Genomic DNA, 16069 nt, shown 5'->3' on the forward strand with positions numbered 1-16069 from the left:
ATAATATCCTAAAAGCCTAAGAGATCAAAAAATATATTTTAATCAAAGCATTCCACCATCTGCTTCTCCTTCCTTTGGCAAGGTTTTTCTGGTACAATATTAAATAGCAACAGAAAGGAGGAAAGAAAACCCTTGCAAAATACGGTTGTGGTCATGTTTCTGCAAGAAACACTTTCAGGAATTGTGCCCCAACTCAAATGGTTCTCTGATAGAAGCTATTCTCCCAGTCACTCTGTGTATTAACCCAGGCTGTGCACGTGTCATCATTAAAAGATGTAGTTTCTCTAAATCAGGGGTGAGGAACCTGTAGCCTTATGGCCACACGTGGGCTTTTAGATCTTTAAGTGCATACTTCTTTAAAATTTGGATTCAGTCAAAAGGATGCACGTAAGGATATGGAAGGCCATCTGTGGCCTTACGTCAGCAGGTTCCCTACCCTTGCCCCAAATCATCTGAACACACCCAGAGTGCTCTCAAATCATTAGGAGCCATTCTTGTGGATTACCGTTAAGAATATTTTTGAGGTATTTGGCTATGAAAGAAGAGGCTATACTATCTCAACGCTCTGTGTACATGGTAGTTAGAGGGCCTGGCACCAGCTTGGTAGACTCAATTCTATTGACAAGCGCCACTTAGAACATTCACGATAGAATACTGAACCACAGCCTCTTAAAATATGCCTATCACAAACTGCTTCTTCCCTACCACCCTTCTTTGTGTTCTCTGCACAATGGCAAAAACAGAATTTTGTAGGAGACTCAGCCACTGGGCTGCATTTGCTACTAATTCTGGGGCCACTCTTTCAATCTGTAACAGACCTTTCTGTCTAGTTCAGCTCCTAGCATCTCTGAGAGCCCTCTGGGTATTGAAGGCAAATAAGCGGAAACTGGGACACGTAACAGAGCAGCCCTCTGTCACACTGCATACAGGTAAACAGGAATCTCTGAGCACAAAATTAACCAGACATGAGCTAATACTTTTCTTGCTTAATTCCACCTTCAAAGAGCATCCTGAAAATACACCCCAAGCATAGAAAACTCATAATCAAATCTTACTTGGCCTATGCATTCACACTCTGCTTGGAATGGAACATACTCCTTTTCTTTGCTGTACATTCCAACTGCTCTGTGTGCAGGAACATCCTGATTTTCTCCAAACTGCAGATCTGTGATGCTGTCAAAAAGTTTGGCAAGGTGACGTGTTACCTAAAACAAGAACATTAGAAATGATAAGAGCGTTTCTTAGTCTGCGAATACTCTGGTAACCTTGAGATGATGCTTTAGGAAGTCATAAAACTTTCTTTACATAATTACAGTGCTGTCTCAAAATAACAGTCACTTTTAAGATGTCAGAGCTTGAGATGACCTTGATGGAGCCAGGTGGTCTGGTCACATCATCGCATGTTGGCAGGTGACTGCTTTCCATGCAGAGTGACCTGCTTTCGACCTGAAGATTGGAGACTGCCTGACTCCCCTTCTGTGCCATGTACATGTGAGCAGTCATCTGCTGGGATCTCTGTAGTCAAGTTTTTAAAATTCACATTTATACCATTAATTTATACTGTATAAACATGCTAAAATATCCGAAACAAGAATGTACATTAGATAAAATTTTACACTTTGCAGGGTGAGCCCCTGGCATCCTTGGTGTAATATGTAAGGAAGGTGAATAGGATTTTCCCATTTTTGTTGATAGGGAAATTGAAGCTAAAATTCTCCAAGTCAAAAGAGATAAAGTAAGTGGCAGTTAGATTTTGAAGCCACAATTCCAGGCCATGACTATAAAGGTTAAGTTCTTCTGGCATCATAACCTCTTGCATCCTAAGATTTATATTCTTTAAAAGAACTCCCCATAAACAGCACATCAAACTCTATTCAGGTTCTAGACAATTTGGAAAAAAAAAAAACAGACAACCACGATTAAAGTGAAAGACATAATATCAGTATTTGTTTTGCTGGAGTTTGAAGAGCTCAAACACAACCTCGGAATTAGCATCACTTATCCATCCATCCAGTCACATCAGCCGGATCAGAACAGGTCTCTCCCCACTACACACTCCCAGAGGCCCCCACCACACACCCATAGGAGCACCACCTTTTGTCTTTGCCACAGAGAAAGGAAGAGGAAGACCCCACAAAAAAGAGGAGAAAGACTCTCAACAAGGTAAGTTACTCTACTGTCTTTCTTGGAGTAGCTGAGTAAAGGGCAGAGATCAACCCAGAACAAGTATGCAGACTGGGGATAAGTGTTCCCTCCGTACACATAGTGCAAATAAGAGCTGCTAAATGAATGACATTTTGTGCTTCTGCAGAAAGTTAGACATAGAATTACCAACGATCCAGCAAGTCCACTTCTAGGTACGTGCCCAAAAGAATTGAAAACAGGGACTCAAAGAGATATTTGTGCACCCATTTTTGTAGAAGTATTATTTACACAGCCAAAAGGTAGAAACAACCAAAATGTTCATCAACCAATGAATGGATTAACAAACTGCAGTCTATGCATGCAATGGGATGTGCTCAGTCATAAAAGGAGTGAAGTGTTGGTACACGCTGAACACAGAACATAGGTGAACCTTGAAAACATCAGTCACAAAAGACCACATATTGTATGATTCCGTTTTACATGAAATATCCATAATAGGTAAATCCATAGGTAACAGACAGTGAATTGGTGGTTGCTGGGGATGGAGAAAGAGGCTACGAGAAGTGACTGCTTAATGGATAAGGGTTTTATTTGGGGGCGACGAAAATGTTTTGGAACTAGACGAGAGGAGGTAGAACGAACATCATGAATGTACAAAACGCTTAAATTGTTCGCTTTAAAATGTTTAATTTGATGTTATATAAAATTAAATGTTTAATTTGTTATATAAAATTAAATGTTTAATTTGTTGTTATATAAAATTTGATGTTATATAAAATTAAATTTCTCGGTAGAAAAAACACATAAAATAAGAGTTGCTGAAAACCAGAAGATAGTTTGAAGCCACATGACATTCCTGGCTTGGCATCCGTAGCACGGTGGTTACAGCTCCAGCCACATATACTAAAGGTGGCGGGTTCGAGCCCAGCCTGGGGCAGATAACCAACAATGACAACTGCAACAAAAAATAGCTGGGCATTGTGGTGGGCACCTGTAGTCCCAGCTACAAAAAACAGCCGGGCCTTGTGACAGGTACCTGTAGTCCCAGCTACTTGGGAGGCTGAGGCAAGAGACTTGCTTAGGTTCAAGAGGTTGCTGTGAGCTGTGATACCACAACACTCTACCAAGGGTGGCATAGTGAGACTCTGTCTCAAAAAAAAAGTGACATTTCCCAGCATGTAGGCTCTATCTCTGTAGCAAGTTTTCTTGAAATACTATTTAGCTGGACTTAATAACTATATAAGAGCAGCTTCTAGAAACAATAGCAACCTGCCTAAATTTTATGCATGACAAGACGAAAACCATATTGGGAAGGAACGCCTTCGGGGTGAGTTAATCTCTGAAGCTTTTAGTCCTTTTCATTTGTGTTGCATTTGCACTTTGAGTATTAAAGAAAATCACAGCAAGAAGTCTTCCGAGTTTAAAATAGATTGAGTTTTTGAGGCTCTTGCTTACTTTAAAGATAGAAATGGCAGCCGACTGATCACAGCTTGGATTACCATGTCCGCCTCTATCCCTGCACATTACCGGAAGGATGTTTCTACACAGAACGTCTCTCCAATAACCTAACAATTCACTTGCACAGCTGAAGTGGCCAGGAAGTGCACAGATGTTGAATGGCTTCTACTGTGTAATGCGCCCAGATCAGCTTCAATTGAAAAGCCTCAGGATAAATGAGACCTCAACCACCAGACACCCTCACCCATTATTGCTTTGGTGAGAAAATAATTTCAAAAGAAGTTCTAGTTCTGTAGTCAGTCAGTGACCAGGAAATGCAAACCTTAAGCTCTGCCATTATTTATACTTGGCAGAGTTGAAGCTGGATGTTTTTATATTCTATTTTCTGTTTAATGTTTCTGAGGGGACAGGACTAATTTTTAATTAATATGGACCCTACTGCCCTTAGATATGTTCTATTTTTAATAAGATCTCTTTGTGCTCATTAACACAAAATTAAATTCCTTCTTCCTACTTAGCTGTTTGGAAGGCTTATTTTACAACAATTTTTTGATACATAAAAAATTAACACTTCATTGAGTGTTTTGGTCTTTTGATCACTCTTAAGAGGATTTGAACACTTCATATTTTTTTAAAAGAGCCAATAACTTCATCATATATTTCAAGTATATTTCTAAAAGGGTAGCAACAAAAATTAGATGTTATTCTGTCAGTTTACAGTGAATGAGGTGTATTCATGTACTAATGAATACAGGCAATGCTGGCTTTGGTCAGATGATCCTGGGATCATCAAAATGAAACAAGCTGAAATCTCACCAGGTGATCTTAATAATCAGAAGGGACACCCATGGCTGTGAATGACCTTTACAATATTTTTTTTTTCAAATTTTTAAAATCTCTCTCACAGTGGGTAGGGTGCTGGCCCCATATACTGAGGGTGGCAGGTTCGAGCCCAGTCCCAGCCAAACTGCAAAAATAATAATAATAATAGTCTCTCACTGTTGCTTATAAATGTATAGGGAAATGGAAAAAGCTATTACCTAATATTTAGTCACTGCAATTTAAAGCACGAAACTCATTGAAACTTGAGTGTTTTCTTTGCAGAGAACTTATCAGGAGTAGTTTGAACAGTGTTGCCGCCTTCTCACCTGATAACTTAAGGTGTGGAATGAGCATCTTTTCTATACCTTGGCAAACTTTCATACTCCAAATTCGGATCAGCTGCCAACATTTTATCCTTTAAGCTTTCAATGCTGTGAAATTTCTTTGCAAGTTTTTCTCATGTCAAGTTACTTTTTGTTACTGTTTTGCTTTCCTTTCTTTTTTCTTTTCTTCCAGCATCACTTCCTCTGAGACACGTTCATCCTTTTTGTCACAACCCCCTTTCTCATATGTGGCCCAAAGTGCATTTTCATGCAGTTCCCTGGCTCCCCAGCTAGCCTCTCTCACATGGTGCAGGGGCCCATTCCCCATCCTCTTCTGTAACTCCTGCTTGTATTTGGTTCCACTTTCACTTCTAGCATTATCAATTTCCATTTCTTTATTGAATTTTTGACTTTGTTACCAATTCCTTCTGTTATCTATTGTTGTACAACGTCACACGGGTTCATCTTCAGGACTAGGGGGTCACAGAACTGCAAGCTCATCTGACTGCGTGTAAACCGAATAACAGATGCACAGTGGCTTGTCACGGTCAGAATCTACAAGATGCGATGTGACTGGCCAGGGACCACAATGCACTTCTGTTATTTGGGCAGTGATTTTCGTGGAGTGAAGGGTTAGTAATGCAGAGTGTGCTTTATGCCATCACCACCGTTAATATACCCCAGGATCTGAAATTTGAAGCATTTCCAATTTCAGGGGACTAATTTTATTTAACCAATCGCTGGTAACTGAAATTCGCACAGGAAGAACCTCTTACCAAATGCAAAACCTTACATTTATCCACCTGTATATGAAGTTGACAATAATAACTCATCTAGATAATTTTATAATTTGAAATACACACCAGTACAATGATCGTGATCTACCTCATGGCCAATAGCTGTTGCTCATGGATAAAACAAAGGGAAGGAAGACGAAATGACTCTAGTTTACAGTGACATTCCCAAACCACTGCGGCCTGCTGGGCATCTTAGGATTCAATTCCCACGCACTCACTAACTCACTTATTCATAATGACGATGTTATCACAAGAGTAACATCTGTGAGAACATAAGTAATGACCACAATGTAGGCAGTCCTGTCTTTTGTGAATATTATCCTCTAGAATGAGAGAGAATGAGTCCACTGTTTTAATTTGTGTAAAAATTCAAGGTAATCTTTCAGATAGTAAACAGCTGTTGTGATTTTTTTTTAATTCATAACTCAGTATTGGTGATGGTATAGCATTGGGAAACGGGGATGCAAATATCGTCGAGTTTAAATCTTCAGAAACTTTCTAGAGCTGGTTAAATCAGTGATGATACATTTGTAAAATGAAAACCTTTTATAGCTATGACACATCATATTATAGAAGAATATTCCAATTTTGATTAAACATATATGACATACATAAACACAGACACATACCTGTGGTGCATCTTACAAGGGTACATGTGAAACTTCGAAAATGTAGAATGTAAATGTCTTAACACAATAACTAAGAAAATGCCAGGAAGGCTATGTTAACCAGTGTGATGAAAATGTGGCAAACGGTCTATAAAAGCAGTGTTTGGTGCTCCATGATCGCATTAATGTACACAGCTATGATTTAATAAAAAAAAAAATACAGACACATAAAAAATTATAAGCGCTCAAAAGAACAACTAGAAGTATATTAAACTCATCTTTTTTCTATGTTTTTATTTATTTCAAACTTTCAATAATGATATGCAATTATTTATATACTCCAGATTTGCTTTAACCAAAAATAAAACCATAGTATATATATTTTATAATTTAAATTTTCACTTATTAATATAACTTAGACATACTCGTACATCAGTGCAAACAGGGCTGATTCTGCATTTCTTTCTTAATATACTTTACAGGCATGTACAGGATAATTTTATGTAAGTGTGTTTATAACATATGTGCTTTAAAAATATACTTTAAGAAATTACAATGTACATTAAGGAAAATGAAAAAAAAGAAATGTGTAGAGCTTAATAAATTTTAGCAATGTGGACCTGACACTTGTGACCCCCCCAACATCGTTAAGGTTCATGCCAGTTACTACTACTCAAAAAAAATGGACATAATCTTTCAAAACTATGGATATTATCTTTACATGTGAATTCATCTTTTGCAGCTGCCTTCTATTGTTCAACATTATATTATTGAGGTTTATTCACGTCACCAGGTGTAGCACTCGTTTTGATTTTCATAGCTATGTGGTCCTCCATTATATGGACATAACACAATATATTTAGCCATTCTTTTGTTACAGGATATTTAGGTTGTTTTCAGTATGGGGCTGTTATACACAATGTGCTATGAAAATTCTCATAAACCCCTTTTAGTTCACATATGTGTGCACTTCTACTGAGTGCATGCTAAGGAGATGATGTATGATTATACTCATATTTAGAAGATACCATTAAACAATGTTTTGAGTGGTTATACAGGTTGACAGTCTCAATGGCTAGATATAAATATTCCCATTACTCTGTATCCTTACCATTATTTGAATTTTAATGTTAGACTTTTTTGGGGTTTGATCTTGATATCTCATTTTGTGAGCAAGTGTATGTTTTTCAAATCCCAAATCATGTCTACAATTTAGAAATTTTCCATACAAATTAAAAAGAGAGAGGAAAATGAATGGTAGGTAGAATGTTTTGGGCTGATAGAAATATAGCAACTTTTAATGTTTTCACCAGTTCTCTCATAGTCCCTGATGTCAAAGCAATATCTATAGCTGACAACAAGGTATCTTCAAGAAGGAGAAAACAAAAGAAATAAAACAGAAGTCTCACTCCATCAATTAGTACTTTTCTCTTCAAATTTTAAGTAAAATCTTTTATTTTAAATCAGTAGCACACAAAACCCTTGATATTATAGAATGTGTATTCATGTACTTACATATGTATATGTGAATATATAACTAAGGCATATCAATTAGCTTTTGCAGTATAACAATTCACCCTAAAATTTAATGGATTAAAATAGTAACAATTTCATGGCTCATAATTCCATGTGTTGGTTTCGGCCTAAGCTAGCTGGGCTCTCTCATACACTGTGGTCTGCCAGTGATGAGGGGCTTCCCTCACATGTGCGACAGCTGGCCACCTGGTGCCTGGGGCATGGATGTATGTTTCTCAATACTACCAGCAGGGTAGTATTGATTCATTCATGATAAGCTGGTCACAGGTTCCCAAAGAGCAGCAAGAGGACAAGTCCTCGTGTATCAGAGTGTATCAGAGCTTTCTAAGCTCTTAATAATGATGCAGTGGTCAAAACAAGTCACATGGCAATCCAATGGTCAAACAGGCTCTACCACTTGATGAAAAGTACAATATGGTATTGAAAGGACATCAATGCAGGGCGGGAAAAAGTTTATGGCCACTTTCATAATATTATATGTTAAATACTTTTCTCAGTTCTTTATGCACTTTGTTTTTCCTGTTATTCAGAAGACAAAAAAACAGTACCTACTGCTTTTCCCCATATATTAAAAAATGAAGGTTCAGAAAAGCAAAGCAGTGGCATAGCCAGTAACCAACAGAGCCAGTATTTAAACTCAGATGTGTATGAACTCAAGGTTTCTATTCTTCTGGTAACATTCTGTCTTCTGATGAATGGGTACTATTTTGTCTAGCTCCATGCAGTTAATATTTCAGTGTTCATAATCTTTTTGTATAGTGTAGATTTCCAATCAACATCATCTTTCTTCTGCTTAAACAATTTCCTTTAGTATGTCTTGTAGTGCCAGTCTGCTGGTGGTGAGTTCTTTCTACTTTTGAATGTCTGAAAACATCTTTATTTTGCCTTCATTTTTATAGGATAGTTTCTCTGGGTAAAAACTTCTAGGTTGACAGACTTTCTTTTCTTTCAGTATGTTGACGTTGTTGCTCCACAGTCTTCTCACTTGTTTCCAATGTGAAGTCTATTGTCATCTTTGTTTCTTTCTTTGTATATAATTTGGCTTTATGGATGATTTTGAGATTCATTTCTTTATTGTTGGTTTGAACTGATTTGAGCAATCTAGTATAATTTTCTTCATGTTTCTTATGTTTGAAATAAGGCTTATTGAGTTTCTTCAATCTGTATATATGTACTTTTCCTCAAATTAGAAAACTTTTGGCTGCTGTTCTCGTTTTTTTTTTTGCTGTTTTCCCTTCTTATTCCCCACTTTGGGAAGTCCAATCACACATACAGAACTTTCTTATATTTTCCATATCTATACTTAACTTTTGAACATAAGGAGAATAGATATAACATGTTTTAATGTCCTGTTGACCAATTCTAAAATCAGTGTCAGTTTCAGATCTATATTTAGATTTCATAAAACATGCAGGGGCAAAGGTAGATGCATACATTCAAGTTGTTTTAAACACACATTTTCCAACAACTGAATCAAATATCAGTTTTTAGATTTAAATCAATAACAATTTATTAAAATTAAAAAGTCAGTTCCTGGGTTGCCACATTTCAAGTACTCACGGGGCTCAGGGCTACTCCATTAGCCTAAGAACATCTGATTGCATTGAAACCCTGAAATTTGTCTCCATCATAGAGAAGCTTCTCATGTGCTAATCTTATGGAGAAGTTAAACATCTCATAGTGGATGAGGGAAGAGGAAATGTACAAACTCTCCTAGGGCATAAAGATCTTTCACATCATTAGGAACCAGTGGCTAAAAACATCCTGACTCCCCCAAAGTCGTCATGTATTTTAAGGTACTATATAAAAACCCAGAAGGACACAAAAGGGTAAAGGGTAAACTGATATCACTGTGTCTGACTTTAACTACAGTTGACTTCAAATCAGTTGCACATAACTATTGCACTATGCCATGAATCCTTCAAGTACATCTTTAAGTTTTATCTCTGTAGCAACCACCGGACAGTTTACCACTGAAGTTAAGCAGTGTCTATATCCACAGTCCTTTAGATAATCTGTGCCCTTGGAAGGGAGCAGGGAGTCAGGCTAAATTCTGAGATGAGAAAGTCTTAAAACTTGACCTTAACTGGGCTTACCAACAGCTAATAATCACCAAAGGCAGTCTAGATGCACCAATTTTATCATTCTGACATTCCAACTCGGGTATCTTAAATTGAGAATTTCTGCTTACAAAATGAGGGTTGTGATTATCAGACCTCCCTGGCTGATGTGTTCAGCCTGACTAAATTCCACAATTAAATAGAGAAACTCTCACTTGGACCAATATTCTTAAATTGAGTGTGGGTGGTTAGAGGAGGGGTGCTTGAAGAATTCAAGTCATTCACAAGATGTCAAGATGAGTTATCTGCTCACAAAGAGTTCCTTTTATGAGGAAATTGCATTGTTACTCCACAAGCTGCAGTTGCCATGTTATCTCAGTCACACTGCAGGGAACACATTCAGGAATGTTAGCACAAAAGGCAATGATGGAAAAGCCGTGTGTGGTGGTCTGAAACTGATTCTGATATTGACAAGGAGGAAAGAGCATAGCAAGGCCATGCTATCTGGCATAACTTCCAAAAGCATTAACTATTCCATAGTCAGTGACCAAAAATTCAGAATGCAAGTTGAATTTGCAGAACCATTTCTTTCAGGAAAAGAAGCTGTCTATGGCTCTGGATGATTCAGCTGGCCCTTAGCTCCTTCTCAATCCCCTGCTTCAACCAGTCACTCTTGCATGGCCATTTGTACCACAAAAGCTGTTAAACACTCTTTATAATAATGGACCTTTAGTAATAGTGCAATAGCATTTTATGTGAATTTGAATTATTCAAAGTTTAAGTAGTGTAAGCAAAAAGAACTCACATACTGAACATAATTTTAAATAAGATGAGTCTCTTCAGAGTTTCAAAACATATAAAAAATCTAATCATCTAAAAGCTGAGGGTCAGAACTGTAAACTATGTCTATACTACAGCCACATGGGCTAACCCCTTCAGCTAGTAAATAAAAATACATCCTTTTGTTAGGATAGTAGCATTTTGTTAGTATGCTGGCACTCATCAGCACAGCAGTAAAAGATTTTGGAGAGGTTCATTTTGTGATTTCAGCATTCAGATTTGTCATAATTTAAAATCTTTTTAACATATTATCTAGTCATGCATTTATGGAAGGGTACTAATACTAATACTGAGTAATGAACATGAAATTCAGGAATTTAGAATGTAAAATTAGAAGTAGACAAGAAGACTACTACAATAAGTCTCACAAATAATTGAGAAGATAGCAATCTGTAAAATATCAAAGTTATGCTATAAAAATAATAATAAGGATTTAAAAGTACACCACTGATGTTTGCAAAATAAGTTTAGGATCAGAGATGCATATATTGTGAATCAACATGTTGCTTGCTAAGGCATGAAGCATTTTTTTGATGATTTAAAAGGAGGGTAAAAAGCTGAAAGTCTTTCCTCTAAAATCTGAAACCAAACAAGGATGCCCACTTTCACCACTTTCATTCAAGTCCCAGACAGAGTAAATGGAAAGAGAAAGAAATAAAGGGCATACAAATTAGAAAGAAAGAATTCAAATTAAACCTAAAACCTCCACCAAAAAACAATTAAAACTAAAAAAGCAAATTCAGTAAAGTTGCAGGATTCAAAACCAATGTCCAAAAATCAATAGCATTTCTATTTACCAGCAGTAAACAATCTGAAAAAGAAACCAAGAAAACATTCCCATTTATAATAGCTAAATATAGATAGAAAGATAGATAAATAGATATGATATCTAGAAATAAATGACCAAAGAAGTAAAATATCTCTATAATGAAAACTATAAAATATTGATAGAAGAAATTGAAGAGGACACACAAAAAAGGAAGGATATTCCTTGTTCATAGAGGAATCAATATTGTTAAAATATCCATACTACCCCAAACAACCTATTTTACAATTCTAAATTACAATTGTAATTACAATTCTATCTTCATAGATAACCAATGACATTCTTCACAGGAATAGAAAAAAAAAAAACCTAAAATTTATATAGAGCCACAAACAACCCAGAACAGCCAGCACCATCCTAAGCAAAAAGAATAAAGCTAGAGGAATCACATTACCTCACTCAAATTATGCTACAAACCTACAGTAGCCAAAACAGCATGGTATTGGCATAAAAACAGATATACAGAACAATGGAACAGAATTGAGAACCCAGAAATAAATCCACACATTTATAGTCAACTCATTTCAACAAAGGTGCCAAAAACATACATGGGGATAAAGACAGTCCTTTCAATAAATGGTGCTTGAAAAACTGGCTTTCCATATGTAGAAGAATGAAACTAGATCTCTGTCTCTCACCAAATTAAAAAATCAAATCAAAATGGATTAAAATTTAATCTAAGATCTGAAAGTCTAAGTTTTCTTCTACTAGAAGAAAACATTGAGGAAAAAATACTCCAGGACAGTAGTCTAGGCAAAGATTTTTTGAGTAAGACCTCAAAAGCACAGACACCCAAAGAAAAGTGAATAAATGGGATCATACTGAACTAACCAGCTTATATAAAGCCAAGGAAACAATCAACAAAGGTACGAGATGACTGACACAATGGAAGAAAATATTTCCAAGCTACGCTTCTGACAAGTGATTAACAACTAGAATATATAACGAGCTCAAACAACTCAATGGGAAAAAATAAATGATCTACTTTAACAATGGTCAAAAGATCTAAACAGACATTTCTCAAAAGACTTAGAAATAGCCAACATACATAGAAAAATACTCAACCTCACTATCAGAGAAATGCCACTCATCTCACAACTTCCACTGTAAAGTCAAGTGAAGAGTCATTCATAGAAGCCATAGGTATCTACAGGAAGGGGATCTTCCATGTGTCCCTGGTTTGGACATCCATCTAGGTGAAAGGAAGACGATGATGTAAATAGATGACTGGTTGCCCTGCCAAGGCAACAACTGGAGGAGTTGAGGTGGAGTAAATGAGGCCATATACATGGATCCCTGGGAAGGTTCCCTTTGTCCTCTGAGGACCTGCACACATGCTCTACAAGAGACCTAACCCTGGACACTCACTGTTGAGGGTGAAGATACACAGACACCACGGGCCACAGAAGCAGGATCAATCACTAAGCAAGGGCAATGGCTGACAGATCACACCCCAAATCCTTCCTCATGATAAATGGGTAGGGGAGAGAATGAAAGAATCTCTGTCCCAACCTCGGTTCTTAAAGGAAAGCCTGGCTTTGACACGGAGACAAGACAGGAATTTCCAACTAGAGCTTGCTGAGTTGTTTCCAGTTCATTTATTTATCTTTTAAAAAGAAAGGGGACCAGGAAACTTTGATATCCCAGAATGTTATCAAGAGGTATGATTTTCGTGTAAAGAGATTTGGCAGAACACATCTGGCACCAGTAATTGCAGAAAAATATAACTGTTTAATGACTGTTATTTTACAGAATGAATAAAGCAAGCATACAAATTTTTATTGTGTTTAAAGAATATGATTAAAAGAAAGACTGCTATCCTAGTTATAGATTTAGGCATCTCTTTAATTTACATATTGGAAATTCATTTTGCGTTATAAGCATTTTGGATTTGGAAGGTCGTTAGGAAAATGTACCTGAATAGAATAGAATATCCTCTACTTCATATAGTCACCCTGGGTAGAGGGGTCCAGTGGCTGACATGAGGACATTCCCAGGGAACTAGTGCAGCATGCATGTGGTCATTATTATTATATTTGAAATCGGTTTTTAAAAGCATCTAATTATATGACATGTAAATATGTAAGAGATAGATAGTGGGCTCTAGTAATCTAATCAGACAGGTTTTATTTGCAAAGCCATCTAGAGTTTAGCATGAACATACAAGACAGTACCTGAGCAGTGACAGTGAAAATGTTGCCTGAGTTGATGAACAAGTCTGTCATTAATAGCGAGACTGCGCTTGCATTATCAACAACCAGACTAGCCAAACAACTGAATTTAGGTTTACAGTTAAATAACAAACAAGACAAATACTGTGTCCAAAAAGCAGCAAAACTCAGGACACTGCAGTGTAGAGAGAAACATATTCTAAAAAAAATGGCATAGAAATACCTAATGAAAAAAATTCTCCAAGAAAAAGCCCATGGAGAAAACTCCGCAATGATACAGCACAAGCTTCAGTTTCAAAATAATCTGCAATACACAGTCATCTCTGGGAGGAACCACCCATGTCCACGCAACAACTGTAGGATCTCAGTGAATATGAACAACTGAGTAGGTCTAAGCAGAAGGCCATATCCTCCTAAAGTTTACGGGAAGGAGTACCATTATGGAATTGTTCAAAAATTTTCTCTGATCTGAGCTCTCAGATTATAAAAGATAATATCTGCTTTTATTTGCTTTAAGTGTTGACATGGGAATCAGTAAATGGGTACTGCATGACTTTAGTATGGGTCGGGGAAAATTAAAGGGTTAGAGAATGAACCTGAAATTATTAAAGTCAAACTTAGACAGGACTTAAGCTTAGCCCAATGCAATAGTTACAAAAATTACTCTGTGTATGAGTATTACTCTCTGCAAGGAGAATATTAAGGGAGTACTAAGAAGGTGCGCCAGCCATGCTCTCCCTCCAGCAAGTGACCCCCTCCTTCCTCAGAAAACTGCTGACCAGGTGATGGCCGCTCCAGGCTATGTCTCCTGAGTCTGGTGGATTTGGAGCCAGTGTTTCATCCCGCTGACTCCGTTCAGGACCCCAGGGCTTGTGCATTTAATACGCTTCCCCTTCACGGGCCCAGACTCTTACTCTTCCTCCATCCTTTTGCACAGCCTCTGACTTCCCTCCATTGCCGCGTTAAGAGTGTGAACTGCAGATTTTCTAGTTCTGGCACATGTGACATGACGGGTAACATTTGACAATGACAGAAAAACTGTGACATTTCTTAGCTAACAGCATAATACGAGACTTTCAAAAAAATATTACCTGTTTAGGCTGAGCTCCCTTTGAAAGAATGTCAAGTAAATCAGCCGAAGAGATGAAATAGAAGCGAGGAAAAGTGACACGCTTGGTTTCCAGGTACTCAGCAAGAGCTTTTTCACAAAGGGAAAGCCTATATGAACGAAAAATCTCCTTAAGCACAGTTTGTCCTTTCAGTCATTAAAACCTCAACAAACATAACCAGCTCCTGTCTCCTGTCCATTCGTCATGGTAAACTCACTGTAGCCCACCTTCTTCCCTCTGCCACCATCATCTTGCTTACAACTAATACGCAAGTCATAATAAGAAGGAGGAGACAGATGTTTACATACTCCCCATTAGTTGGCTAAACACAGATCAGACTTAGGTTTATATGTCTCCTCATTTTTCTTAAGGACATTCCTAATCAGCAAGACGAGTGCAAAGTACCTTAACAAGCTGTAACTGGGTGAGGGTCTTCTCTTTTGCTCTCATTGTCCATAAAACACAAGTGCCTACACCCAGCTTAGCTCTTCCGAGGAGTCCCGAGATCCAGAAGCAATTCCGCTTCATTGTCCTTAGTGGAGCAAACGTGACCCCAAGACAGAGCCCTAGAAGCCCCAAAGATCACTGCCTAAATAGAAATCATTCTCCTCTATAGATGTGTATCTTTTGTAATCACCAAAAAACTGTTAGACTGTGAAATACTTTCACTTATGTAATACATATTTGACCTTATTTGTCTTACCTATGACAAACCGCGACGGCAATTTCACACACGTCTCTCATTTCAGTAGCTGATCTGCCCTTTTTCTTTTCTTTCTTTCTTTTTTTTTTTTTTTTGAGACAGAGTTTCAAGCTATCACCCTGGGTAGAGTGCCGTGGCATCACAGCTCACAGCAACCTCAAACTCTTGGGCTTAAGCAATTATCTTGCCTCAGCTTCCCAAGTAGCTGGGACTACAGGCGCCCTCCACGATGCCCTGGCTATTTTTGTTGTTGTTGTTGTAGTTGTCATTGTTGCTTTAGCTGGCCCGGGCTGGGTTAGAACCTGCCAGCCTCGGTGTATGTGGCCGGCGCCCTACCCACTGAGCTACAGGCACCTCCTAATATGCCCATTTTTCATCAAAAGCCAGAATATTCTTAAGACCACTAACTGTTGTAGAATTATATGTGAAAATTACTTTACAAGTGGCTCTTAGGGCAAGGATTTCAAAAGTGCTAATATGTTCTCTAAGGATAATTTCTTAAAAAAAAAAAAAGAAACAACTATATACAAGGGATTTTAAAAGTGCTAATCTGTTCTCTAAAGATAATTTCTAAAAAAATAGAACTATATACAAGCTAAATAATTAAAATAACTGAGTGCAATCCTAGGTCTTATCATACAGTAGGTACCTGATCAGTATTTGCAGGATGG

General features: G+C 37.5%; 1 protein-coding gene across 1 annotated transcript in view; it reads right to left on the reverse strand.

Moving 5' to 3' along the window:
- DNAH11 (dynein axonemal heavy chain 11) overlaps positions 1 to 16069 on the reverse strand; it is a 389834-nt gene that overhangs the window by 278449 nt on the left and 95316 nt on the right. Inside the window, exons 28-29 of the mRNA XM_053553503.1 lie at positions 14678 to 14804; positions 1056 to 1205 (exon numbers count right to left, since the gene is read on the reverse strand). Of these exons, the coding sequence (XP_053409478.1) occupies positions 1056 to 1205; positions 14678 to 14804 (277 nt within the window). The remainder of the gene's footprint in view (positions 1 to 1055; positions 1206 to 14677; positions 14805 to 16069) is intronic.

This window comes from Nycticebus coucang, chromosome 11 (genome assembly GCF_027406575.1).
Source record: "Nycticebus coucang isolate mNycCou1 chromosome 11, mNycCou1.pri, whole genome shotgun sequence".
Taxonomy (NCBI): Eukaryota; Metazoa; Chordata; class Mammalia; order Primates; family Lorisidae; genus Nycticebus; species Nycticebus coucang.